This window comes from Anomaloglossus baeobatrachus, chromosome 1 (assembly GCF_048569485.1).
Source record: "Anomaloglossus baeobatrachus isolate aAnoBae1 chromosome 1, aAnoBae1.hap1, whole genome shotgun sequence".
Classification (NCBI taxonomy): Eukaryota; Metazoa; Chordata; class Amphibia; order Anura; family Aromobatidae; genus Anomaloglossus; species Anomaloglossus baeobatrachus.
This window is the reverse complement of record NC_134353.1, coordinates 428,080,385-428,108,112: the sequence shown is the minus strand read 5'-3', so window position 1 is coordinate 428,108,112 and position 27,728 is coordinate 428,080,385. Positions and strand designations below refer to the sequence as shown.

At 46.1% G+C, this 27,728-nt stretch overlaps 1 protein-coding gene across 5 annotated transcripts in view; it reads left to right on the top strand.

Moving 5' to 3' along the window:
* The window catches only part of TCF3 (transcription factor 3), a 246,785-nt gene that overhangs the window by 89,206 nt on the left and 129,851 nt on the right, over positions 1 to 27,728 (top strand). For all 5 annotated transcript variants that reach the window (XR_012754630.1, XM_075352621.1, XM_075352618.1 and 2 more), the window contains one exon: positions 23,567 to 23,639. Coding sequence is in view for 4 of the 5 variants with exons in the window: in XM_075352621.1 (XP_075208736.1) it covers positions 23,567 to 23,639 (73 nt within the window). In the remaining variant the exon portion in view is untranslated. The remainder of the gene's footprint in view (positions 1 to 23,566; positions 23,640 to 27,728) is intronic.

Genomic DNA, 27,728 nt, shown 5'->3' with positions numbered 1-27,728 from the left:
CTTTGAGTGAGGTAGCAGTTAGGATGAGCCGCTACAGGACTGCCAGGCGCAAGAGGACTTGGGGCCTGACAGTGCTACTGCTGCCGTATGTTCATCCTCATCAGATGAGGAGTTTAACTTTGTCAAGTATTTGGATGACATGGAGCAGGCAAAGTGTTGCCGCAAGGAAAAAGATTTCACTCTGTCTCCTATAGCAGCAGATTGACCAGATTTCACTAAAATTCTTCACTTGCTCTCAAAGAAATAGAAAAATTCAACCGTTCATCAAAACTGATTGTGCATGAGGCAATTCCTTTATACCCGGAAATTGTTAGAGATGTTGCCCATGTAGTTACGGCTTTGCCACCAACCCAAGTTAGTGTAGAGAGGTTGTTCTCTAGCCTTAAAATTGTTAGGTCAGATTTGAGGTCATCTGCGAAGGAGGATCTGATAGAATTACTTCCATTTCCTACAACAAATTCATAGATTGCACAAATGTTATTTAGTATGTTTTTGTTGAAAACATTTTTGCCACTTACATAGTGTATTATATAGTGTGTATATTATATACACTTTTATATATAGATATAGATTCTCTCTCTCTCTCTCTCTCATATATATATATATATATATATATATATATATATATATATATATATATATATATATATATATAATCTAATCTATCTATCTATATATATATATATATATATATATATATATATAAACACTTATAACTTATGTTATATATAACACTGTGTAATATACGATGTGTCAAAAAAGTTTTCAACGAAAACATACTAAATAATAACATTTAGTATATTGCTTATATTTAAATGAAAAATATACTGTAGTTCAATTTGAACATCTGACATTTAATCATTTTTATGATACAATAATCAAGATATTTAGAACATAAAATATATTTATTGGCATACAACTTTAGAACACAAAAAACTGATTAAATTGTAAATATGTAATACAATGTGCATGTATAATATATATTTACATATACAAGATATATATGTAATCTACTGTATATTACATATTGTATTACATATTTACAATTCATCAGTTTTTGTGTTCTAAAGTTGTATGCCAATAAATATATTTTGTTCTATCTAAATATCTTGATTATTGTATCATAAAAATGATTAAATGTCTGATGTTCAAATTGAACTACAGTATATTTTTCATTTAAATATAAGCAATATACTAATGTTATTATTTAGTATGTTTTCGTTGAAAACTTTTTTGACACTTAGTGTATTACACAGTGTCATATATAACATAAGTTATAAGTGTTTATATATATGTTTATATATATATATATATATAGATAGATAGATAGAGATATATATATATATAATCTATATATAATATAATATATATATATAGTAGTATATATCTATATATATATATAGAGAGAGAGAGATATAGAGAGAGATAGATAGATAGATAGAGATATATATATATATATTATATATATATATATATATATATATATATATATATATATATATATATATATATATATATATATATATATATATATATATATATATATATGTAGTAGTAGTATATATCTATATATATATATATATATATATATATAGAGAGAGAGATATAGAGAGAGATAGATAGATAGATATAGATAGATATATCTATCTATATCTATCTATATATATATCTAATATATATATAGATAGATAGATAATTATGTTTGTGCAGTCTATGCATTTGTTGTAAGAAATAGAATTGCCTCCATCAGATCCTCCTTCGCAGATGACCTCAAATCTGACCTAATAATTTTAAGGCTAGAGAACAACCTCTCTACACTAACTTGTGCTGGAGGCAAAGCCGTAACCACATGGGCAACATCTCTAACAATTTCCGGGTATAAAGGAATTGCCTCATACACAATCAGTTTTGATGAACGGTTGAATTTTTCTATTTCTTTGAGAGCAAGTGAAAATTTTTACTGAAATCTGGTCAATCTGCTGCTATAGGAGACGGAGTGAAATCTTTTTCCTTGCGGCAACATTTTGCTGCTCCATGTCATCCAAATACTTGTCAAAGTTAAACTCCTCATCTGATGAGGATGAAGATATGGCAGCAGTAGCACTGTCAGGACCCAAGTCCTCTTGCGCCTGGCAGTCTTGTAGCTGCTCATCCTAACTGCTACCTCACTCAAAGCTTCTTTTCCTTTAGTAAGCTGTTGATCATCAAGCAGTATATGATGACTTGGGTCCACATAAACAGCTGCCAGAAGAATTTTATTTTCCAATAGCTGTGTCTCTCTCCGTTTCATTGAAGCAGAAATGCCATCTGCGATTAAACCTCCACTTTGGGACAGGCAAAATAGTAAGTTCTTCCACTCCCTTATGAAAATGCCAGGAGTTAACTCCTCAGCTTGTAATTTTGTAGTCACGGTAAATGGGTGATTAACCAATTCCTTCAATTCAGCCACCTGTGTCCATTGACCTTCATTTAAGGTTACTTGAGGGTTCACCATATCTATAAGAAACTATTTTAGTTCAAGCAATCGCTCAGTCATTAAGTGCTGTCTCACAGAGTGGCTTGATCAACAATTGCCCCTTTCCCAGCACGTCTCTTCAAGATGGAATCAATTTTAGGGGTTCTGGCGGCAATAACCAACTTCCTCACTTTTCCAATCAGATTTCCAGTATGTCCACCCAGTTTCACACATCCGGATTTTCGCCGGTTTGGCGGATGTGGCACATGCTAGTACAGTACGATACAGTACAGTGGCAGCGCCACAACTTCCGGGTCACATGAAAGCATGTGACCGTCATTTGTCGCGTTGCCACTGTACTGTATACACTGTACTGGAGTGCGCCGCATCCACCAAACCGGCGAAAAGACGGATGTGTGACTCCGGGGTCCGTCTTGCAGACTATCTCTTATTGCCAGCTGCATCGTGTGCACAACACAGCGCATGTGATGAATATGAAAGTGTTTTGAAGCAGATTCTACAAGATCTAATCCTAAAGTATCATTTTGCTGTTCTTCTGTTGTAATATCTGTTTGTTCCTCAGTTACATGAACAGTACTGTGGCCTTCCATCTCAAACATATTAAATCCTAAATTTTCTTCTAGCCTTTGTTCATTACTCTCATTCATCAGTTTAATTGTACTTATGTTTGAAGCATTGTTTGTTACAATAGCAAGAACCTGTTCTTTTTTGCGTTCCTAATCTTGCAGAACTTTTTCCATTAAGGTCTGGAGAAACTGGCTGATGTGATGAGCTTTACTATTTTTTACTGCCAGTGTCTTATTAACAATTTCTTTCTTGTCACAAAAATATCGAACATTGATGGCAAAATAATTCAGTGAAATGCAGTGACTCTGGCATCCCAGCAAAGGCAATGGGTGAAAAGATAGGACATTCAGACACAGCGTTTTGTGAGGATCCTCACAAAGAATAAGCATGTCAGTTTGTGGTGTTTTTCTAATCTGCTTTTGCTATTGAAAGCATTGTTTATGAGCTCAAAAACCTTTCAGCTGATGTGGTTTTTTAAAAAGCTGATCTGCTTTTGCAGCTGAAAAACGTATCCTCCAAAAAATGCAGCAAAAACGCTGTGTGTGAATGCAGCCTTATATCAGGAATAGAACAGACATTTATAGGACATTTCATCCCAAATTCCTATGAAAACATTTTCATCACACTCTGTATTACACTACTGTCCCCAATTTATTATATATTTTAGGAGTCGGTGCATTTTATACCGACTCCACCAAAATGAGCTATGAGTCCGACTCCACAGCGCTGCTTACTGGGCTAGTAATGAGGGTGTCTGGTAGACGGTGCTTGATGCCAGCTGACATTACACAGCTAACATCAAAACCAGCTACAATTGCCCTGATTGCCACCACACCAGGGCAATCTGGAAGATCCGGGCAAAGCACCACAATTGGCACATCCAAGGGATATGCCAATTCTGGGGTGGCTGCGGGATGCAATTTTTATGCTGGGAATTGCCCAAGAACCATTCACCTTCTCAGTCTGCAGCTGTCTGCTTTACTTGTGCTGGTTATCAAAAATAATTTTTATTTTTTTTTCCTCATTTATGTGGCAAAATAGTATGGATGAGTGATCCCGAACTGTAAAGTTCGAGGTTTTTACTAGACACCTAATGTCTGTTGCTTAAATCCAAATATGGACTTTTCACTCAAGTCCGAGTTCATAGTACAATACTGAATAAAACTTGTTGAAAGGCTGCAGCGAAGCCAATCCACAAACGTTTCGGCTGTGGACACTTCCGCAGCCATCACAGCCATGCCGGTCACCAGCTGAAAGCAGAGTTTGCACCTGTGGCCTATGCGCTTCTGTCTTATACCTCAACCCCTAGCAAATCATGCAAGCAATCTGAGTCCCAAATCATGCAGCAGTCACTTTTTGCTAACTCCACTGGCAGGGGTTCTGTGGGCCATCCATGTGTCCCTGCTTTAGACGTGGTAGAGATTGAGTGAACTGATGCCCAACTACTTGTTCAGTTGGAGAATGAGGACGTGGGAAAGCTAGTGTACACGGTCAACTGACCATCACAGCCCACCTCATAATGGAACACCGGCGCCAACTGCTGTTGCTTTCTGCAGTGTGCAGACTGACAAGGAGGGCAGGGGTGAGGAGTGGGTGGGGGATGATTAGGTACTAGACCCCACCTAGAGTCGAGGCCATCCGAGTGATGTTTCCAGTTCGGAGGAAGTTGTGGTCCCACTGCCTCAGCTGTGTTGCAAAAGAATGGAGCAGGGTGCAAAAGCTCAGCGGACGGCCCCTAGCCACTGCCAGTACATCTGCTACCGTGTTTCCCCGATAGTAAGACACCCCCGATAGTAAGACGTAGTGGGGGTTTTGGGGGAGTCGGCTAATGTAAGACGTACCCCGAAAGTAAGACGTAGTAAAAATTTATTTATTTATTTTTTTCCTCTTTACAGTACAGTTACAGCGGCCGAGCGCTCAGCTGAGCGCCCTAACATGCCGGCGGCCGAGCGCTCAGCTGAGCACCCTGACATGCCGCCGGCATGTGACAGCTCTCAGCTGAGAGCCCTGACATGCTGCCGGCAAAGCGCTCAGCTGAGCGCCCTAACATGCCGGCGGCCGAGCGCTCAGCTGAGCGCCCTAACATGCCGGCGGCCGAGCGCTCAGCTGAGCGCCCTAACATGCCGGCGGCCGAGCGCTCAGCTGAGCACCCTGACATGCCGCCGGCATGTGACAGCTCTCAGCTGAGAGCCCTGACATGCCGGCGGCAAAGCGCTCAGCTGAGCGCCCTGACATGCCGCCGGCAAAGCGCTCAGCTGAGCGCCCTAACATGCCGGCGGCCGAGCGCTCAGCTGAGCGCCCTAACATGCCGGCGGCCGAGCGCTCAGCTGAACGCCCTGACATGCCGCCGGCATGTGACAGCTCTCGGCTGAGAGCCCTGACATGCTGCCGGCAAAGCGCTCAGCTGAGAGCTGACACATGCCGGCGGTCTGGCGCTCAGCTGAGCGCCCTGACATGCCGGCGGCTTAGCGTTCAGCTGACACATGCCGGCGGTCTGGCGCTCAGCTGAACGCCCTGACATGCCGGCGGCTTAGCGCTCAGCTGAGAGCTGACACATGATGGCGGTCGGGCGCTCAGCTGAGCGCTCGGCTACCGAGAAATGTTGAAATGTTGCAGTAATGTTGTCCGTGGTCCATCAGGACCATGGACAACATACAAAATCACACAGCCTCAGTGCCCTCATGTGCAGCCGCTGGTGGTTAAGTTTCCTTAACTTACGGTACACTTAGGGCGCAATCGCGGCAAGTCCCCATACGGTACATTGCATGGAGACTTGCTGCGATTGCTGTGGGATTTTTTCCAATATAAGACATACCCCGAAAGTAAGACATAGTGGCACTTTTGGGGGTAAAAAGAAAGTAAGACACTGTTTTACTTTCGGGGAAACACGGTACTACTGCTCATTGCGTTGACATACTGAACAGGCCAGAGGTAGCTCAAAAGATCTCCCTGGTGTGGCATTTCTTCAGGCACTGTGCTGATGACAAGAGTTAGATGGTTTTCACGCTGTGCCATCAGAGCCTGAAGCGAGACATAAATGTTCTTAAAGGGAACCTGTCAGCAGAAATTTCGCACAAAAGCTAAAAGATTCCCCCTCTGCAGCTCATGGGCTGCATTCTAGAAAGGTCCCTGTTATTATTGTGCCCCATGTGAGACCAAAATAAAGAGTTTATAAAGTTGTACCTTTTTGTATTCAGATAGTGTAAATGTGACACGGGGGCAGGCTCTCTGCCGTCCGTTATTCTGCCTCCTGGTCCTGTATGCCGCCCCCATCGCTCCTTTCCATAGCTGATGCACCGCCCACTGCTCCAGCCATCCACGCGCATGCCCAGTGCCAGTCTCACAGGACTGAGCAGTGTGACCCCTGGTGACGTGTGCGCAGGCAAGTGATTATGGGCGGGGCTGTGATTATCAGCAAGTACCCGCCCATAATCTCGTGAGCGTGCAAACCTCTCCAGCGGTCACACTATGCTCAGGGTAGTGCTAGACTGTATGGGCTGCTTCCAGGGATGACGTCCCTTTTGTCATGTGATAGTATTTTGAACACGCCCCTATCACGTGACAAAAGGGACGTCATCCCTGGAAGCAGCCCATACAGCAGTTTCTTTCAGCTCTTGTAAGGGCTAATTACAGCAGGCTCAGAGCCGTAGGTGACAGTCAGGTCCGTGGAAACAGATTTTAACAGCTACACAAGATAACAGCGTCTGTGTAGCTAAGGTCAGGGACTTCCTCGCTGCATTTCCCCATTAGGAGGGATATAAAGTCAGGCTTACTTTCCTCTACCCAGACCCACAACCCTACCACTGTACCCTCCTGCCCTTTGCACACTCAAGCTCATTGTTACTAAGCCATTATACTAGCAAACACTGAGTAAACTTAGTGGCATCCTAAAAGTGGCAGTTGGACTTCCATTAGTGTCCGACTAGTGCAAATCTATTTGCAGCACCTCTGCATTGCACACTCAAGCTCATTGTTACTAAGCCATTATACTAGCAAACTATGCTGCCAGTTTAAGGGCTGTAGTTGCATTGTCAGGGATAATTATTGTTGTTTATTCTGCTGTTAATAAAGCTAGACCACCGCTGCAATCTACACCACCTCTCAATTTTTACTACCACATTTTAAGTGCACAATCTTGTCGCAATCAAAATGAGTGGCAAAATGACAGATGCTGGTGGAAAGGGGAAGAGGCGTGTTGGAAAAGGAAAAAAAGGGTTTGTCCGTGGGGAAGGTGGCAAAGCTCCATTAACATCTGCTGAAGATAGACCGTCTTCCAGCAAAAGTAAGATGTCTACTACTTACCGTGGACAATCCGATGTGCTCCCTTTTTTACGGACACGAACAACTGGAACAAAGGTAGATGATGGCCAAAAAAGGAAAATGCTTGAATGGATCTCAAGTGGTCCAACAAGTGCCCGTTCCGCCACCTCAACTACCGCATCCAAAAAACACCAGTCCTCTGAGTTGTCATCCCAATCAAACTTGCTTTCTCCCAGCTCTGAAGTCTCCATCCGCCCTGCACAGTATGGTGGAACTGAGATGGCTGAGTCTGCAGAGCTGTTCAGTCACACTATAGCCTGGGAATCAGAAGTCTGCTCCCAAGCTACAGTGAGTACAGACCAGGAAATGGTCTGCAGTGATGCCCAGAACCTTTGTGACTCTGATTCAGGCCGTGAGGACCAAGTTTCTGAGCATAATGTTGACCCTTATTCACAAACTGAAACACCTGTTATAGACAATGAGGAACATACTGATGACGATGAGATGCAGATACCAGATTGGGATGACAACTTAAATATTCTGTCAGGGCAAGAAGAGGCTCGGTCTGAGGGTGAGGGGAGTGCAAACACAACAATTTATGAGGAAGTTCTAGATCCCACCTACTGTCAACCCACAGTCAGGCACTCGAGGAGGTCAACAGAGGTGGTGGAGGAGGATGCAACCGACAACGAAGTTACCTTGCGCCTTCCTGGACAGAGTCTGAGCACTGGTAGCACGTCTACAACTGCATCCTCAGCCACCACTCTGCCTCTGAGCACTAGTCGGGGTGGATCAGCAGGTCGCATGCCCTCTAAGCCTTGCCTAGCCTGGTCCTTTTTTGACATAGCAAAAGATCGCCCAAATTATGTGATCTGTAAAATTTGTCGTGATTCTGTTAGTAGAGGGCAAAACCTCAGCAGTTTGACAACTTCTTCCATGAATCGTCACATGAATAAATATCATATGTCCCAGTGGGAAGCTCACCGTGCTGCAATGCGGCCTAGCGGAGCGAACCATCCACCGCCTGGCCCTTCCAGTGCATCCGCGCGCTCTTCATCTTCTAGGACTGTGGGGACAGCTGTCACACCTGGTTTTCCATGCACAACTTCCACCACTGTAACCGCAACAGGCAGTTTGCTTGGTAGGTCGTCAGTTGGTTTGGAAGGGGAAACAAGTCCGTGTGTACAGCTCTCTCAGACATCGATAGCACCAACGTTGGATGAAGGCAACATCATGTCTACGCCTGCACTTTCCTCACAAACCTGCATTTTTCCAGGGACACCCTACTCAACACCGTCTACACACAGCAGCCAGATCTCTGTCCCTCAGATGTGGACAAATAAAAGGCCATTTCCTGCGACCCATGACAAAGCTAAGAGGTTGACTTTATCCCTCTGTAAGCTCTTGGCTACCGAAATGCTTCCTTTCCGCCTGGTGGACACACAGGATTTTAGAGACCTTATGTCTGTCGCTGTGCCCCAGTACCAGATGCCCAGTCGCCACTACTTCTCTAAGAAAGGTGTGCCCGCGCTACACCAGCATGTCGCACACAACATCACCGCTTCCTTGAGAAACTCTGTGTCAACGGGTGCATTTCACCACCGATACTTGGACCAGTAAGCATGGACAGGGACGTTACATGTCGCTGACTGGGCACTGGGTAACTATGGTGACAGATGGTGAAGGGTCTGCTGCACAAGTCTTGCCATCCCCACGACTTGTGTGTCAATCCTCTGTCTGTCCAAGTTCCGCCACTGCTTCTGCCTCCTCCACCTCGTCTGGGTCCTCCACCTCCGCCCCAAGCCTGCCTGGTCAGGCCACCAGCGTTCTCACTGCGCAGAAGGAATCACGCACCCCTCATTACTATGCTGGCAGCAGAACGCAACGGCATCAGGCGGTCTTTAGCTTGACATGTCTTGGAAATAGGAGTCACATAGCGGCTGAGTTGTGGGCAGCTCTGGAGACTGAGTTTAATAAATGGTTGTCTCCACTCAACCTGCAGCCTGGTAAGGCCGTGTGCGACAATGCTGCAAACCTGGGTGCGGCCCTTCGCCTGGGCAAGGTGACACATGTGCCTTGTATGGCTCACGTGTTGAACCTTGTTGTCCAGCAATTTTTAACACACTATCCCGGCCTAGATGGCCTTCTGAACAGGGCTCGAAAACTGTCTGCTCACTTCCGTCGTTCAACCACCGCTGCTGAGCGACTTGCATTGCTCCAGAAGTCTTTCGGCCTGCCGGTTCATTGCCTGAAATGTGATGTGGCGACACGCTGGAATTCGACTCTCCACATTTTACAGCGCCTGTGGCAGCACCGTCGAGCCCTGGTGCAATACGTCATGACGTATAGCCTGGGCCAACGAGATGCAGAGGTGGGGCAGATCACCCTGATGGAGTGGTCTCAAATCAAGGACCTATGCACCCTTCTGCACAGTTTCGACATGGCGACGAATATGTTTAGCACTGACAATGCCATTATCAGCATGACAATTCCAGTCATTTACATGCTGGAGCATACGCTAAACACTATTCGGAGTCAGGAGGTGGGACAACAGGAAGGGGAGGAACTACAGGAGGATTCATATGCGCAAGAGACAACAACATCACCAAGGTCCAGACATTCATCATCACCAACGCGGCAGGCATAGGACCATGGGGGACAGGGATCAACAAGGGCGCATGGTAGCAGGCGAAATGTTGAGGAAGGTACAGGAGAACATGAAGAAATGGAGGACGAACTGTCCATGGACATGGAAGACTCAGCGGATGAGTGAGACCTTGGTCAAATTTCAGTTGAAAGAGGTTGGGGGGAGATGTCAGAGGAAGCAAGAACGGTTAGCACCTCTATGCCACAAACACAGCATGGACTTGGTCTGCATGGCTGCACAAGACACATGAGCGCCTTCTTGTTGCACTACCTCCAACATGACCCTTGTATTGTCAAAATTAGAAGTGATGATGACTACTGGCTTGCCACACTATTAGATCCCCGGGACAAGTCCAAATTTTGTGACATAATTCGAGCCATAGAAAGGGACGCACGTATGCAGGAGTATCAGCAGAAGCTGTTACTCGATCTTAGCTCGGCTTTTCCACCAAACAACCGTGTAGGTGCAGGGAGTGAATCTCCCAGTTGTAACTTGACAAACATGGGACGGTCTCGTCATCTTCAACAGTCTACCCGTACCAGCAGCACCGTATCTGGTGCTGGTAACAGCAATTTTATGGAATCTTTTCATAATTTTTTTAGACCCTCCTTTGCAAGGCCACCAGAGACAACAAGTCTGACACATAGTCAACGGCTGGAGAGGATGATACAGGAGTATCTCCAAATGAACATCGATGCCATTACTTTGCAAATGGAGCCTTGCTCATTTTGGGCTTCAAATCTTGAAAAATGGCCAGAGCTCTCCCCTTACGCCTTGGAGATTTTGTCGTGTCCAGCTGCCAGCGTTGTCTCTGAACGTGTCTTCAGTGCTGCTGGGTGTGTGCTGACAGATAAGCGCACGCGTCTGTCCAGTGACAATGTGGACAGACTAATGTTCATCAAAATGAACAAGTCATGGATCCACAAGGAATTTTCTACCCCTGTGTCATCCTGGGGAGAGTAAATGCTTGTGGATTTGGAATGTGCTTGATGCAAATGTACCTGTGAAGTGTACAACTGGGGCACAACTGCTGCTACTGAAGGGGTGGGTGTCTGTGTGGCCCAATTTTTGGTAAAAAGGAGACTCTTCTTGGAGCAACCCTTGCTGTGTTTTTTTAAAAGGAGCCAAGATGAACAGAGCTGGGATCAGCAAAGACTTAGCTACCTACCCCGGTGTCATCCTGGGGACGGTTAAGTATGGCGTATTTTTGAATGTGCTTGATGCAAATCTAGCTGTGAAGTGTACAACTGGGGCACAAGTGCTGCCACTGAAGGGGTGGGTGTGTGTGTGGCCCAATTTTTGGAAAAAAGGGAGACTCCGCTTGGAGTCACCTTGCGGTGTTTTACATGATTTTAGAAGGGCGTGCCATGCCTATATCTGTGTCTCCTTCTCTTTTTCCTTGTCCTGCTCTTTTGTTTTTGCATGAGTATATGTCCTTGTCACTTTCCCATGTGTTTGTGTTGTGTTGTGAGTTATTTGTCACCTTTTGGACACCTTTGAGGGTGTTTTCTAGGTGTTTTTATGTGTTTGTGATTGCCTCCCATTGTTTCTTGAGCGGTTCGCCGAACCGAACTTGAACGGGACCTCCGTTCGGCAAGCCGAACCACGGCTGATCACGCGGCTCACTACAGTTGCTGCGTGGAGCTGACAGAGAGCGGTCTGGTCTGTGACAGCTCTTGTCAGCTTCATGTAGCAGAGCTGGATGCGTCGCGGGACCTCATGTGGATTACGTCGGACCTTGAGGGGTATTTGAGGATTTTATTAAAGTGGTAAAAGAGGGTGTTTTTTTTTTTTTTTTGTCTTTTATGCCAAATAAAGGATTTTTTGGATGTCTGTGTGTTTTTCTTTAACTTACAGGTTAATCATGGAAGGTATCTCGGGGAGACGCCTGCCATGATTAACCTAGAACTTATTGGCAGCTAGGGGCTGCTGCCATTAACTCCTCATTACCTCGGGCTGATATTGTTAGGCTGGGGGGCTCCCCATAACATGGCACTCCCCATCCTGAGAATACCAGCCTTCAGCCGTGTGGCTTTACCCTGGCTGGTATCAAAATTGGGGAGGGGACTGCACGTTGTTTTTTTTAATTTATTTTACGCACGATATAGACCCCCCCCCCCCCCCCGCACACCTGCGGCTGTGATTGGTTGCAGTGAGACAGCTGTCACTCAGCGTGGGGGCGTGTCTGAGTGCACTCAATCATAGGCGCCGGTGGGAGGGGAAAGCAGGGAATACCAGATTGAAAAATGAGTGGCCGGCATTTTCAAAAGAGGAAAAAGCCGCCGGAGCAGTATGACAGCCGTGCAGCGCCGCGACGGGGTTCGGTGAGTATGAGAAAGGGGGAGAGACTGACCGACGGACAGAGAGAGAGACAGAGCGACCAACTGACAGAGAGAGAGACCGACCGACCGACAGACAGAGGGATATTCACTGACATCCACAGACAGAAATTGACAGAGAGAGACTGAAAAGACCTGCGTTTTGCTTGTCAAAAAAAGCATGTGGAACGCAACAAAAATGCAGTCCCAAGTGCATTTTGGTTGCGTTCTGACCCACATCATTGATTTCAATGGGTGGAGAATGCAGCTAGAACGCACAAAAGAAGTCACATGCTGCTTTTTTTCCACAGCAATTTTGGGCATCCAAAACGCTGTGTTTACAAACGCAGCGCCGTGTGCATTGATTTTTCGGCTTTCTCATAGTTTGCTGGGGAAGCTGAATGCATGCAATTTGGCATTGAAAATATTGAAGTTCAAAACGCAGCGTTTCCGCGGAAAAAAAAGCAACGTGCGCACATAGCCTAAGAGTTTATGCCCTGGGGACTGCCATAAAGGAGGTGAGTAACTGTCGTTACAAACACCAAATCCATGATGGCAGCCCCCAGTGCTTCAGTAACACTAGAATTAAATAAAAACTAAATAAACAGTGAGTTTAATTTTGTATTAAAAATACTTTATTTCATAATCACTATTATTAATACAAAATAAAAAAAATGGCACCTTCCCTTTTAAGTCATTTTCTTATCCGCATTTGTTTGCAGTGTGTCCTGCTCTTACCCCCATTTTATTTCAGTTTGCAGCACTTTAGCCCTTATTACGACTATTTTCCAGCCCAAAAGTTCAAGCCTCAATTAAATTCTATGTGGTCAGTTCTGGTACCTAACCAAACTTTTAACTACAGTTCGGCTGAACACGAACATCAACAGGTCTGCTGACCCATAATAGGTGTATCATCTATCTATTGTTACGTCCCCAACGGAGTCCGCTACATCGACTTCTGCTTCAATCACCAGGCGACTCATTGTTCCTGCCGTGGATAGTGCTAGTGATGGGAGAGGAGTCGATGACAGCGGCGCTGGTGGGCGCAGGCTCCGCTCATCCACTAGGCTGGGTTTCCCTTGGACCTACAGTACCACTGGCTGACTGTAGGTGGTGTGTGTCTTCCAGCTGAAGTTGCCATCATTCAGCTACAGCCACTGGGAGGACACCACACCCTTCTTATTCCCCCTCCTGTCATCTGACCACTGCCAGAGAGAGTCTGTATTCCTGGTTCCTGTTCTGTTTGTATGTTGATTCCTCTGCGCTGTTCTCTGCTTGTTTTCTGACTACCCTCCTGCCTGTTGTTTTTGTACCTTGCTGCCAGTCCCGGATTTGACCTCTGCTTTGTCTCCTCAATATGCCCTTGCCTGCCGATTCTGTTAGTTTTGCATCTCCTGGTTTTTGACCCAGCCTGACCACCACGGACTACAGCCTACTACAGGTGGTGATCTCTGGGGCTCTGTGTAATTCCAAATCCCTGTATAGAGGTTAAAGGGTTGCAGAGTTCTCGGGGTCCTGCTTGGTGAGTAGCTTCCCTCTAGCCTGTCCATTACAGCCAGTCTGAGTCTGTGGCTCCAGGCAGGCGTTACAGCTATCCATCATTTAGGCTGCTTTCACGCATCAGTTTTTTTGCATCAGGCACAATCCGGCTCAAAAACCTATGCAACGGATGCGGCGAAAAAAACTGATCCGTTGCATAAGTTTTTCCATGTGGCCCGTCCGTTTTTTGACGGATGCGGCTTGATACTGAGCATGCACAGTTCAAAAAACCACATCCGGCGGCCGGATGCGGTTTTTGCTGCAGGACGCCACATCCGGCGTCCATAGGCTTGCATTGTATATCGTGCCGCACTGTGCCGGATCCGGCGCAATGCGTTTTTTTCGCTGCACAAAAAAACGTGCCAGGCAACGTTCCATCCGGCCGCTGCATGGGCTAAATATGTTGCATCCGGCAAAAAACGGACGCAACGCAAGGCCATGCGGCACAATACGGAACTAATGCAAGTCTATGCGGTAAAAACGCAACCGGCGGCAAAAAAAAGGTTGCGATTTTTCTGCAAAGCGCCGTATTGTGCCGCTCAGCAAAAACCGGATGTGTGAAAGCAGCCTTATCCATCTTTGCACACTTTTTAGACATCCAAACCAACAAACCATTCATTTCAGTGTCATGCTTTTTTGTTTTTTCCAGTACAAACATACAAATGGCACATGTGCACATGGATGGACAACATGGATCGTGCAATATGGATCGTGCAACACATGCGTTATTTAAACGGACGTGTGAAGGGGGCCTTGTGCCTAGCTAAAATAGGACTTCTATAGTGGTGCTGTCTATTGTACCTCCCTCCATATACTTCTGAATTCATATCGTAAAGGGGAGAGTATGTCCATAAGCATGGAGACTGTTAGGCTCCTGCATGGCACCATATTAAAGATTCTGTATGGCATTTTGATCAACCGTTTCTAGAACCTCCAGAAACCAACCAGCTTTTCCAAAGCTACGGTCACTGTGAGGCCTTGTTTAGATGGGCATATTTTCAGTTTGTGTGTGCAATGGACAGCCTCCTGAATAATATTAACCTATGTTAACCGTATATTTCGGACCATAAGACGCACTTTTTTTCCCCCCAAATGTTGGGGGGAAAGTGGGGAGTGCATCTTATGGTCTGAATGTGGCTGCGGGGAATGAGGGTGCTGCGGTGGAGCGGGTCATCTGGGGCACGACCAGGCTGCAGCAGCGCCTGCTGTGAACTCGTGGGCCCGCTCATTAGATATGCACGCCCATCCTCCCGCCCATCATTTCTCAGCGCTGAAGTCACCGCTGACAGGTGGGCGGGATGATGGGCGGGGGGGGGTGAGCGCATAATTAACAGCCGGCCTGCATGATCACCCCTGGCAACTACAGCCTGGAGTGATCATGTGCGGCTGTATTCATTGCCCCCGTGCATAATTATCAGCACGGGGTGCAGTGAATCAGTACTCACCCGTCACCGTGTGTGGAGCCGTCCCCCTGCAGCATCGCGATGTCTTCCTGCCTGTGCCAGTCAGCTGATCTGTGTAGAGAGCGGTGAGCACAGCGATGACGTCATCGCTGTGCGCGCTGCTAGTGTCCACACAGATCAGCTGACCGACACAGACAGGAAGACATCGCGATGCTGCAGATAACGGTGACTGCTCCACACAGTGGCGCTGCAGCTGAGACAGAGAGGAAGATGATCGGTGCTGCAGGGAGTGAGGAAAGGTGAGTATAAACGTTTATTTTTTTTTCTGTGCCACAGGAAACAGGCCATATACCAGGATGGGGGTATTTTATGAGCAGGATGGGGGTTTATTATGAGCAGGATGGAGGTTTATTATGAGCAGGATGGGGGTATATGAGCAGGATGGATGGCGGGTATATGAGCAGGATGGGGGTTTATAGCAGGATGGGGGTATATAAGCAGGATTGGGGGTATAAGAACAGGATCATATACAAGGCAGGAGGATAGTTACCAGAATGGGGTACCTTAGTAGAGAATTTGGGGACATTACCCTCATAAGTGTCAGCAGCAGATCCTCGCCCCATGACAGTGTGTCATGACCACATTTTTTGGTTAAAATTTTATTTTCCTATTTTCCTCCTCTAAAACCAGGGTGTGTCTTATGGTCCGAAAAATATGGTAATTGCGCCCCACCACACACTCCCTCCTCCAAAATTACAGCATTACGGGTCCAGGACAGAGCGTGAAATAAAAGCTGGCTCCTGTACACATCTTATGCGGATGAACGCATCCAGCCAGTCAATCTTTAAGTTGCGGTTGTGAATGGAGCACCCTTTTTGCTGTGGCTAATGCTATTCTCCCAGTCTCATAGATTGTACTGGCTTTTACCATGTAATGTGTTGATGCATCATGTTAATGGCCTGGCATAAGAAAACGCAGGGTGGAATTTGAAAATCCAAGATTGGTTGGAAGCGGAGTCGAGGCTCAACTGTGGGGAAGTGAGTACAGAAGTCCAGAATGTGATCGTCTGATGATAGGTGAAGAGATGGAAAGTTGTGGTCACACGTATAGGATGAATCCAGTAAAAACATCAGACATTTGGTTCTTGTAGATTTCACCATAAGTAGTCAGTTTGACAATGGTCTGCTGATAATTGACTCCAATGTATGGACATGGTGTTTTTTGTTTTATATCTGTAGCCAAACACATTAGATGAATGTTGCCCGAATCAATTATTTCTACATTATCATTATTATTATTATTATTATTATTATATATTTTTTTTTTCTTGGTCCGACTATTAGCAGGAGAAAAATCCCAACATTCTGTACTTTCTTCCAAGTCTAAAGGCCACTTTAAACGCAACGACATCACTAACGATATATCGTTGGGGTTACGGAATTCGTGACGCACATCTGGCCTCGTTAGCGACGTCGTTGCGTGTGACATCTTCGAGCGATCGCTAACGATCCCAAATGCTCACCAAATCGTTGATTGTTGACATGTCGTTCATTTTCAAAATATCGTTGCTCTTTCAGGACGCAGGTTGTTTGACGTTCCTGAGGCAGCACACATCGCTACGTGTGACACCCCAGGAACGACGAACAGCGTTCCTGCGTCCTCCGGCAACGAGGTGGGAGTGTCGTTCTTGCGGCTGCTCTCCGCCCCTCCGCTTCTTTTGGTGGCCTGCTGTGACTCCGCACAAACCGCCCCCTTAAAAAAGAGGGCCAAAGCGATGTCGTTAGAGAGGTAAGTTCGTGTGACGCTTACCTGCGATATTGTTCGCCATGGGCAGCGATTTGCCCGTGATGCACAAACAACGGGAGCCGCTGCGATTGCTAGCGATGTCGCAGCGTGTAAAGCGGCCTTTAGATAAGGTTCATACCATTCAAATGTATGGGTGATTTTTTAAAAAAAAAAAAAAAAAATGGCTCCCACATGGAACATCCATGCTGCATCCGAAACTATATTTGATCATGTACATTTTTTAAATATAACCTGTCATAATGATTTAATGTTGTTACTGGCACTGTTATACTGATTTAATAGATACCTATAGTACAGAAATTCCCAGCCTGGTTTTTGTTTAATTCATTCTACAGGTTTTGGTGCAATATCCTTGTCCTGGAGCGGAGCGGCACTGTGGGTAGTGCCTTCGGCCCTGTTGCTGACTTTCAGTGCCTTTTGGCTCTGCCGCTGACTTTGTGTCTGCACGTATGCTGCAGACAGCACCATTTTGCCGAAGACCGTTGTATGTCAGTGTGCGCAAACACTGCCCTTGCTATGGGTGGTGTTAGCGCAAAATATTAAGAGGCTTGTATTAACACGGAGGGCTTGTATCGGGTTTATAATTTATTTGTCATAAAAGAACTAAATGTTAAATTGGTTGTTCAATATTGATGGTCTATATTTAGGTGCTTGTATATCCTCTTTAAGAGACTGTCACCAGGTTTATGATGTCCCATCTGAGAGCTGCATAAAGTAGAATCGGGTTTTCTACTCCTACTTCTGTCTGGGTCATTTACTGAGCTGCTGCAGCTCAGCTACTCATTAATGAGCTCATGCCATGTAGTCCTCCATATACATGAGCAGTTAGCCCACTCTACTATTGGCAGCTTTTTGCCTAAGCACAGCTTAGCTGTAAATTCTCATGTAAAAGAATTGGGTCGATTTACACTAACGACATTGATTATACTCTGGCAGTGTCTGATCAGAATTCAATAGCAAACAAATGTCGGTATGACTGCCAGACTAAAGTCCCTGTCACACACACAGCGAGATCTGTGGCAGATCTGTGGTTGCAGTGAAATTGTGGACAATGTGTGGCTGTGTACAAATGGAACAATATGTCCATGATTTCACTGAAACCACAGATCTGCCAAAGATTTATCTGTGTGTGACGGGGCCTTCAGGGGTACTTTGGACGCTGCGACATCACTAGCCGATGGTAGCGATGCCGACCGCGATAGTACCCGCCCCCGTTGCAGATGCGATATCTTGTGATAGCTGCCGTAGCGAACATTATCGCTACGGCAGCTTCACACGCGCTTACCTGCCCTGCGACGTCGCTCTGGCCGGCGACCCGCCTTTTTCCTAAGGGGGCAGGTCGTGCGGCATCACAGCGACATCACACAGCAGGCGGCCAATAGGAGCGGAGGGGCGGAGATGAGCGGGACGTAAACATCCCGCCCACCTCCTTTTTTCCTCATTGCAGGTGGGACGCAGGTAAGGAGATGTTCCTCGCTCCTGCGGCTTCATACACAGCGATGTGTGCTGCCGCAGGAACGAGGAACAACATCGTACCTGTCGCTGCAGCGAAATTATGGAAATGAACGACACTACACAGATCACCGATTTTCAACGCTTTTGTGATCGTTTATCAGTGCATCTAGGCTTTACACGTTGCGACGTCGTTACCGGCACCATATGTACGTCACTTTCGATTTTGACCCCAACGATATCACAGTAGCGATGTTGCAACGTGCAAAGTACCCCCAAGACTCACTTATTCTTAGAAAATAGCAATTTTTGTGAGAATTAAAACATAACTTTTATTAAAGTCTATATTTAAAATGTTAAATAATGTGTTCAAATGAATAATAGCGACCACAAGCCAAGGGGATAATCCAATAAGGGGTCGTTTCAGACACTATCCTGACCTACCAAGTCACTTAAGATATGGATCCAATTGAGTGGTCCTGATTTATGAGTACCAGATGTATCCTCCTTAGGTCGGGGCTACTAGGACGGGGAACTACTGCGATCCTTGTGTAACATTTGGCTCATGCTGGCAGCAGAGTGGGAGCTGAGTGTCACTGCGACTGAGGTCCGATCATGCGATCGGACCACAGCTGCGGGGGGCGGGCTGGCGCTGAAGAGGGGCGGGCCGGCTCTGAGGAGGAGATGGAGAGATTTATCTCCCTCTCTCCTCCGTTGCCGGTTATTGCCATTCTCGCCCTGCCCTCACATTACACCGAAGTACCGCGCGAGCGCAGTGCGATTTTCTTTTTTTTTTTCATAGCCATCTTACATAGGCAAAATACATCAAATGACAAGCACAAATGCCAAATGGAATAATCTCACCCATTTGTGAGGGGTCCTGTGAAGATTGTCAGCAGTGTCCAGGTGCAAGGTCGGTAGTCCATGCAGGGAATCCTAGGCCTACAGATCCCTTTATAGCAATAGGGATCTTACCCTAACCACTCAGTAGACTCCTGTCCTAATCTGTGTCTTCTTCCCAACATGTTTCATCCTTCAGCAAGGACTCATCAGGGAAACTATTTAGAGGATCACAGCGGCAAACCCATTCCAACTGCTAAAATGCAGTATACCAAAGGCTGAAGGCCAAGCCGATCAAAGTGGAGCCCCATATATAACCATCCGAATCAATTAATCACCGTTATGTCCACCCACCTAATTAGCATACTTGCCTAACAGGTGGTTAATCAAACGCAGCCATAAGGTATTACTAGCATCTATTTTTGTTTATAATTAATACATATATATGAACTCTAGTTAACCCACTCCACTATTGGCATCTTTCTGGCTATGCACAGCTTTAGCTGTAAATTCTCTCATGTGAAAGAATTGGGTTGATTATGCTAATGACACGATCATACTCTGGCAGAGTCTGATCTGAGTGTCAGCTTAGGCTATGTTCACACAGGGCATCTTTTGGTGCGTTTTTGAGGTCACAAAGATGCACTTAAATGCATGCATTTCCTTCTCCCAGCAAAGTCTGAGCTTTCTATTTTGCTGTCCACACTGGGCATCTTTTGTTGGCTGCATCTTGGCTGTGTTTTTGAAGACGCAGCATGTCAATTCTTTTTGCGTTTGTCCAGCGTTTTCGAGCCCTTCCAGTCAATAGATTTGACTTAAAAAACGCACTGGGCAAAACGCGTCAAATTTGTTTGTAATGCATTGTTTTGGTGCGTTTTTTGGGATAAAAGCGCTGCATCTTTGTGGGGAAAAAAAAAGATGCTGCGTGTATACGTAGCCAAAGTGAGATATGATTCTCTTGGATGAATCTGAGGACACTGCGAGGAGAGCAATAATTCCTATCTTCTCTATTCAGAGTCTGCAGAAATCTGACTGCACTTCGTCATTTCAGTCACCAATGGCAGCATGCTGTGATTTTTTTTTTTTTTTTCTTTTTCTCATGCCGAATTTACATGGGGAGAAATGCCCTCACTGGGACCTTCCCCCATAGTATAATATTGGTCTAGGGGCTATCTGATAAAACATTGAATAGCTTCCTTCCTTCCATGTTATGTTCGTGTGAGCGCAGTCTTAGGATATGTTCACACAGTGCATTTTTATCATGTTATTTTTATGCATTTTATAGTGCAGTTTTGTCACAAAAATGCATGCAAATCCTTATGCCAGCAAAGTCCATGAGAATCCTGACGTTTTGTGAACGTTGCCTTTTTTCAATTGCAGATTTAGTGCAGAAATAAATTTGCAGCATGTCAATTCTTTCAGCGTTTTTGCAGTATCTTTCCACCACAGAATGCAGAGAAATAACTTGGAAGAAATGGGTATTTTCCTGCCAACAGATGCTGATTTGGTGCAGAAATTCCAGCAATCAAATCTTCAGCGTGCGCACATAGCGTTAGCTTGAGCGCCCATGATCAGGGTGAGCAGTGGTTTGGATGTTCCCCCTCGTCCCATATGCTGGTTGTACAGTGGATGGATTTATAGAAATCTCCTGCCCACTGCGTTTCTTTTCTCCGCAGTGTAAACTGACCTGCGGCATGGCTTCCTGAGCCACTGCATGTCAATTTATGCTGCTCCTGTGGTCAACGCTCACGGCCCCACAGGGAAAAACATGCTGCGTCCAGGACACTGTGTCCAGGTCATGTGCACCCACCCTTAGAGCTGTGAAGTGGGGTGGGATAGATGGGTTTCTTATTACTGAACTCACAACAGCTGCAGCAAAATAAAGTGATTTTATCCCAACTCCAGCAGGGATACCAGTAATTGACACAGTACTGGAGACAGGCTCTTTGTTCCTATTTCTTCTGCTCTTATTGGAAGGCAGAGTCCCTTTAAACACTGTGAACCCTGTGGTGCCCAGGCTGCTGGGCTGTCCTGGTGAAGAATATATAACTTGTATGCTACTTATGCTGACGTCTTGCTAGCTTGCTTGGGCTAGTTATGTAAGAAGCTGATGGGTAAGATCTCACTCAGATTATACTTTTGCCCTATGCTTAGTTTGTTCTCCAGGAAAGCTACCAGCATGCCTACTAAAAACCTATCCATAGGATTCCATTAGCCATTGAGTTGTCTGTCCAGGCTGTGGCACATTTAATATACCACAGAATAAAGTAGATAGAATCCGTTTAAAATATACAATGAGCTTTTTAATAACTTTTCATGAAGCAAGTGTAAAATGCCATATTATTCTATGGGTGACAGATTCCTGTGACTTAATACAGTGGCATCTGTTTCAGGAGTACATTAGGCATTCACTAAATGTATATTACCATAGTCCATTGTTGGGCATTTATCACAACCTCTGTGGAATTTATATGCCAGGAAAAGGTCTAGCTGTATTCAACAAACAAATGGCAGTAAGGCTATGTGCCCACGTTGCGTTCTATTACGCAGCGTGTAAGTCGCTGTATGTGCGTCTCAGAACAAAGCCGAAAAGCTGTGTTCTGAGACGCATTATAACTGCAGAATTTATGCAGAATTCATGCGTTCTGGATGCTTGCTCTGCCATGGGAAAAGCATCCAGAACACACATTTTTGACAGTGCAGTCCCACTCAGCTCTGCTGTATCCCCATAGACTTTCAGCAGAGCCGAGTGGTCCGGACTGTCAAAAAGAGCATGGCTGGCTGCGAGACAGAGCCGCGCGATCAGAATGAACTCGGATGAACTTCACCCGACTTCATTGTGATCGCGCGGCTGTGTGCGTGTGCCGCGGCTTGATTTGCAATCACAGGTGAAGGACTCATCGGTGACCGCAAATCTCATGAGTGACTGAAGTAAGCCGCGCGATCACCGGTGCCATCACTCAGGTTACCCCCCAGGTAACCTGAGTGACGTCTCCGCTGACAGTGCGACTCACTTTAGTTTCTGCGTGGAGCTGAAAGGAGCGGCGGTGTTCTACGGCAGCTCCTGTCAGCTTCATGTAGCAGAGCTGGATGCGTCGCGGGACCTCGTGTGGATTATGCTGGACCTGGAAGGGTGTTTGGGGATTTTTATGAAGTGGTGAAAGAGGGTGTGTGTGTGGTTTTTTTTTTTTTTTTTTTTTTTCCGTCTTTTATTTCAAATAAAGGATTTTTTGGGGTTTGTGTTTATTTACTTTCACTTACAGGTTAATCATTGGGGGTGTCTCATAGACGCCTGCAATGATTAACGTAGGACTTAGTGACAGCTATGGGCTGCCATTAACTCCTTATTACCGAGATTGCCACAGCACCAGGGCAATTCTGGATGAGCCGGGTAGAGTCCCGGGACTGTCATATCTAATGGATGCAGCAATTCCAGGTGGCTGGCTGATATTTTTAGGCTGGTATCAAAATTGGGGGGGACCACACGCTGTTTTTTTTTTTTTTTTTTTTTTTTTTTTTTTTAGTTTATTTATTTTACTGCACTACATAGACCCGCCCACCGGCGGCTGTGATTGGTTGCAGTGAGACAGCTGTCACTCAGCGTGGGGGAGTCTGACTGCAACCAATCATAGGCACCGGTAGGTGGGGGAAGCAGTGAATATGAGATGGAATAATGAGCGGCCGGCATTTTCAAAAGCAGGAGAAGCGCCGGTGTTCGGTCAGTGATCAGTGAGTATGGAAGAGGGGGGAGAGGGATAGACCGACAGACCGACCGTCAGGGAGACAGAGACCGACAGACAGACAGAGAGAGAGAGACCGACATTGCAACCAAAACACACAAAAGAAGTGACAAGTTGCTTTTTAGAACGCAGCGTCTTGGCAGCAGCCGAATCGCTGCGTTCTAAAACGCAACGTGGGAATTGTGCTGGGGACGCAGGCAGTTACGCTGCAGTGCAATACGCAACGTGGGCACATAGCCTAATACATTATGTACATAGTCGTACTGTTGTGCTTGGTGTCCAGTGAACTGGAGCAGGAATGGTCTGAATGTGAGGAGCCACCAGCAACCTCGTTCGAAGTCGTGCATTTGATGGTGAAACCTGCTCAATTTCTGTTCTGTTCATACAGTTTGTTTTTTTTTTTTTTTAAATCTTCATGGGGTTTAGAGAATACAGGTTAGGTGGTAATAATACTTAGTCCCACATCACATTGTTTATTTTCATTACTGCTTTTTAATTGTCATTGCGTTGTTTTCCAGATGTTCCCATTGCCTGTGGCTAATGGCAAGAGCAGACCTACAACACTGGCCAGTACTCAGTTTGGTGGATCAGGTAATGACATGACTCTTAGTCACTTTGCCAGCTGTATTTGCCTGTTTCTTTGAAATGGAATTGTCTACATTAAAGGGGTTTACCACTTATAGAAAAGTAGACACCAAATAATTCTGTACTGTAAAATAAGAGAGTACTCCCCCCTCCCCCATTGCTGCTTCAGTGTGTGTTTTGGTTTCCATGGCGATAGTCTGCAGCAGTGATGTGCGCTATCACTGAGCTCAGTGGTTTGTGCCATCTGCGTCTGAATACTATCTGTCTTTGGACCGCAGATAATTCTTGAAATGTTAACACTTGCCTTTTTTCACCTTCATGACCTGGCCATTTTTTGCAATTCTGGCCAGTGTCACTTTGAGGTTATAACTCTGGAACGCTTCAACGGATCCCGGTGATTCTGAGATTATTTTTTCCTGACATATTATACGTCATGTTAATGGTAAATTTAAGACAATATTTTTTGCGTTTTATTTTTGAAAAAAAATCAGAAATTTGGCGAAAAATTTGAAAATTATGCAATTTTCAATGTTTGAATTTTTATGCTCTTAAACCAGCGAGACATATGACACAAAATAATTAATAAATAACATTTCCCACATGTCTACTTTAAATCAGCACAATTTTGGGAAAAAAATTTTTTATAAGGAAGTTTTAGTGGTTCAAAGTTTGAGCAATTTCTCCTTTTTACAACAAAATTTACAAAGCCACTTTTTTTAGGGACCACATCACATTTGAAGTGATTTTGAGATGTCTACATGACACAAAACACCCAAAAGTGACACCAGTCAAGAAATGGCACCCCTCTTGCTACTCGAAACCACATACAAGAAGGTTATTAACCCTTCAGGTGCTTCACAGGAACTAAAGCAATGTGGAAGGGAAAAATGAACATTTTACCTTTTGCAACAAAAATGTTAATTTAGCCTCAAATATTGCATTTTCACAAGGGTAGCAGGATTAAATGGACCCCAAATTTGTTGGGCAATTTCTTCTGCACACGCAGATACCTCATGTGGCGAAAAAAAACTGTTTGGGCGCACGGTGGGACTCTGAAGGGAAGGAGCGTCATTTGACTGGAATAGTTAGCCGCACCATGTTGCGTTTGGAGAGCCCCTGATGTGCTGAAACAGTGGAGCTCCCCCACATGTGATCCCATTTTGGAAACTAGACCCCCATGGCATAAATCTAGATAGGTAAAGCTACTTTAACACATCCGGTTTGAGCACTGCGGCTCAATCCGGCTGTGAAACCTATGCAATGGATGCGGCGAAAACACTGCATCCTTTGCATAAGTTTTTACATGCGGCCCGTCTGTTTTTTTTCCGGTTGCGGCACGCTACTGAGCATACGCAGTGGAAGAAACCGCATGCGGCGGCCGGATGCGTTTTTTTTCCCGCATCGCGCCACATCTGGCGTCAATAGGCATGCATTGAAAAAATGCGCCGCAGCGGCCGGACCAAAAAACGTTGCAAGATACGTTGCCTCCGGCCGTCGCTTTAATTAATTTTGCCGCATCCGGAAAAAACGGATGCAACGCAAAGCCATCAGGCACAATCCGGTAACAATGCTAATCTATGGGGATAAAACGGATGCAACGCATCCGTTTTACCCGTTTTTTCTGGATTGTGCCTGATGGAAAAAACCTGATGTGTGAAAGTAGCCTAATGAGTACTTTGAACCCTCATGTGCTTCATACATTGAGCCATAAAAACAAAAAAGTGCTTTTTTTTTTTTTTTCCCACAAAAATGTCATTTTAGGCTCATTTTTTTTAAATTTCTACAGGGGTAACAGGATAAAATAGACCACAAAATTTGTTGGGCAATTTTGTCCTGAGTATGCTAATACCTCATATGTGGCAGAAGACCACTGTTTGGGCGCACAGCAGGGCTCCGAAGGGAAGGAGTGCTGTATTTTAGCGGGCACCTGGTATGTCAATTTTATAGTGTGGTATATGTGTGTAGGGTATATCAGACCATCATGTGTGTGTTGTGTAGTGTATGGCAAGTCCTCGTCTTTGTTGTGTGGTGTACATCAGGTCACTGTCTTTGTTGTGTGGTGTAGGTCAGATCCTCGTCTGTGTTGTGTAGTGTATGGCAAGTCCTTCCTCGTCTGTTGTGTGGTGTACGTCCGGTCCAAGTCTGTGTTGTGTGGTGCTTTGAAGCAGTTTACCACACAGTCCAGGTTTATAAGGATAAGTGTCGCATTGAAACGGTGTCCTTCGTCACCTGCCTTTCATAGCACACCCGTCACCTTTTCTGCGTACTTCCTCTTCCGCTGGTTTGCGGTACCTAATCAGGGAAATGTTGCCCTGGTACTATGCGGGCACCTGCAGTTCTAGAAGTGCTAGGCACAGCTGCTTCTTCTCTTCCAAACATCAAGGTCTTGATGACTGACTGCTTCCTGGAAGTGAAGGAAGGTGTTGGTCTGGCCTGCACCTCGTGAGAGCACGAACGCGTTGTACAGTGCCATCTGCACGATGTGCACAGCCAGTTTCTTATACTACACCTTCACCTTCCGCATGGCACTATAGGGCTGGAGGACTTGATCGGAAAGATCAACTCCCCCCATGTGTTTGTTGTACCCCAAGGCACAGGCCGGTTTACGAACCTGTGCCAAGGTACCTCGAACACTGATAGTGGTGGTGCCGGGACCATGTATTGTAGTCAAAAGGACATCCCTTTGTCCCTGAACCTGAACGTGTGTGTGTCTTCGTCGAACAAGGAAAATTAAGTCGAAAATGCAAAAAAAATAGTTCGGCAATATAAAAGTCAGTAAAAAAAAAATTAAATTGAAAAAAAATGAGTGCATGCAACTGACACTAAGGCCAGTGCCACACGTGAGCGCAATGTACGAGTCTCACATCACATCATCCGCCATAGCCGCATGCTTCTGTCTGGAAGCGAGCGACCGTGCCGGATGATGCGATACGAGATGGGAGAGGGCACAAAGGATGGGACAGGGCGCAGTGGATGGAGGAGGGTACAGCGAATGGAGGAGCGGCAGCAGACTGGACAGGGCGCAGCGGATGAAAAAGCAGCAGCGGATGAAAAAGCAGTGGCGGACGGGAGAGGGGGCAGCGGATGGGAGAGGGCGCAGCGGATGGAGGCGTGGCAGACGGGAGAGGGCGCAGCGAATGGAGAAGCAACAGTGGATTGGAGTGGATGGAGCAGCAGCGGATGGAGAAGTGGCGGCGGATGGAGGGAGGGTGGGGAAGGAAGGGAGGGAGGGATGGGGGGGTGAGATTGGGGATAGCTACCTTTGCAGGATGGATCAAGGCAGCACACAGCAGATGAAGGAGGCAGCAGATCGGGGGAAGGTGAGAGGTGGGCGAGGGGGCAACAGATCGGGGAGGGGCTGATGGGGGAGAGCGGTGGCGAATGGAAGGGGAGGCAGCAGATGGAGGAGAGCGGCGGCGGATTGGGGGCAGTGACTGCTGTGATGGCTGCTGAAAGAAAGCTGTGGCGGCTGATGGGGGGCAGTGGTGGATCAGGTGCAGCGGCTGACTTTATCCGACTCATCCTGAATGACCTGGTGTGGTGGCAGTCGGGGTAATAAGGAATTAATGGCAGCATATAGCTGCCACTAAGTCCTAGCTTAGTGATGGCAGGCGTCAATGAGACACCGCCCCATCACTAAACTGTAAGTGAAAGTAAATACACAAACACCAAAAAATCTTTTATTTGAAATAAGACAAAAAAACCCACCCTCTTTCATCACTTTATTAACCCCAACACAACCCTCCAGGTCCAATGTAATCCACACGAGGTCCCACGACTCCCAGCACTGCTACATCGGACGCTCACAGCGAGCAGCCATAGAGCAAGATTGCTCGCTGTGTGCTCCACACAGCACCTGAGTGAGGGCACTGCTGATCGCGTGGCTCACTTCAGTTGATTTGCGGTCACAGGTGAGTCCTTCACCCATGGGCGTAACTACCGAGGTCGCGACTGCGACCGGGCCCTGCTGCTTAGGGGCCCGCTCTGCAGAACAGCAAGCAGCTCCTTTCTATGAGAGGAGCTGCGCTGATCTGGCGCAGACCACGCGGCCGCCATATGACCCGGTGCCGCCGCTGACACCGGGCCCCCCTGCCC